The sequence below is a fragment of the Otolemur garnettii genome, unplaced genomic scaffold (genome assembly GCF_000181295.1).
Source record: "Otolemur garnettii isolate 467f Iridium unplaced genomic scaffold, OtoGar3 scaffold00003, whole genome shotgun sequence".
NCBI classification, from domain to species: domain Eukaryota; kingdom Metazoa; phylum Chordata; class Mammalia; order Primates; family Galagidae; genus Otolemur; species Otolemur garnettii.
In genome coordinates, this window is record NW_003852398.1 from 406,610 (window position 1) to 408,054 (window position 1,445).

Consider the following 1,445-nt stretch of genomic DNA (forward strand, 5'->3'; position numbering starts at 1 on the left):
CCGGGCTGGGGATTTGAACCCGCCACCTTAGGTGTATGTGGCTGGTGCCTTAGCCGCTTGAGCCACAGGCGCCGAGCCTTCCATCTGTCTTTTACCTGTATTTGGAACACACGTATTAATCTCCTATTGACATGGCACTGTCCCTTCCTCTCAAGTAACTCTTGTGAGTTCTTTCTGAAAAGGAAAGGGCACGATCTGCTGTCATTTGGGCCTCTGAACCTTCTCTGTCCTCCTCTTTCTCACCTTCAATGCTCTGTTTATTCCTAACCCAATTATGAAGCATCATTCCTTCTGGGCAAACATCTTAAAATGGCCAGACCCTCAGACTGGGTATTCTGAAACTAATGATAGAAGATGTAGGTTAGATGGTTATTAATAGGTTTCTTCACACAGAAAACCTCCTGGGAAGTGGGAAAAGGGCAGAGGGCAAGGCCTTTAGCTGTATGGCCAAGTGGGCAAGGAATCCTGCTTAGGGATGGTGGAAATCATAAACTTCTGAGGGAGTGCAGGCTTTGTAGAGGCAGAGTGAGACTTGAAGGGGGTCTCCAGCTTCCTGTCCCTCCTTGGTCCCACCCCAGGGCATCCTCCTGAACTGGACCAAGGGTTTCAATGCATCAGACTGCGAGGGCCAAGATGTCGTGTATCTGTTACGGGAAGCCATCAGGCGAAGACAGGTAGATGCCTGCTTTAGGGGTCTTCTGGGGCTGAAGCAGGCCTTGAAGGGAGCAAAGGGTCTTCTCCTGCTGCCTGAGAAAGGATCTTCTGCAATAGAGATCTCTGGGTCCCTTGCTGGTTGCTGTGACAACCGTGTTGCCCAGCAACTAGCAGCATCCTTTTGTGTGCAGGCAGTGGAGCTGAAGGTGGTTGCCATTGTCAATGACACGGTGGGAACCATGATGTCCTGTGGCTATGAGGACCCCCATTGCGAGATAGGCCTCATTGTTGGTGAGAAGGGCCCTGCCCTTTTGTGCCCCTACTGCTTGATAATTCACTGCCTTCTGTTGATTCCTCAGTTTGGATGGTGTGGGATTATTTCTGTCTGACCCAATGGGCCCTGCAACATTGTTTTGGGCTGGGAGTCTGGAGCTTGGGTGTTTAGTTCAGCTTAGCTACTGACTTGTAGTCATTTAAGCTCTTTGAGCCTCAGTTAGCCCATCTAGCAAATGAGTCTGAGCTTTGGAGTCACACAGATTTGCGTGGAAGTACTAGCCTTGTGCTTCCACCTGTATGACCTTGGACAAGTCACTAGAGCTGCGGTTCCTCATCTTGAAGGTGGAGATAATAACAATGCCTATGTCAGGGGGTCATGAGGATGAATCAAGAAGGAGCAAAATATGGCACAATGCCTGGCTCATGGCACACATTCATTGTTTGGAACTGGCCGGGAACCAATGAGCCATGAGGGTCCTTCAGATAGTCCAATATTTTTTTTTTTTTTTTTTTTT

The 1,445-nt window shown here is 49.1% G+C and overlaps 1 protein-coding gene across 1 annotated transcript in view; it reads left to right on the plus strand.

Annotated features, from left to right (window-relative positions):
* Positions 1 to 1,445, plus strand: part of HK3 (hexokinase 3) — an 18,813-nt gene that overhangs the window by 14,824 nt on the left and 2,544 nt on the right. Inside the window, exons 14-15 of the mRNA XM_003781903.3 lie at positions 579 to 674; positions 846 to 945. Of these exons, the coding sequence (XP_003781951.1) occupies positions 579 to 674; positions 846 to 945 (196 nt within the window). The remainder of the gene's footprint in view (positions 1 to 578; positions 675 to 845; positions 946 to 1,445) is intronic.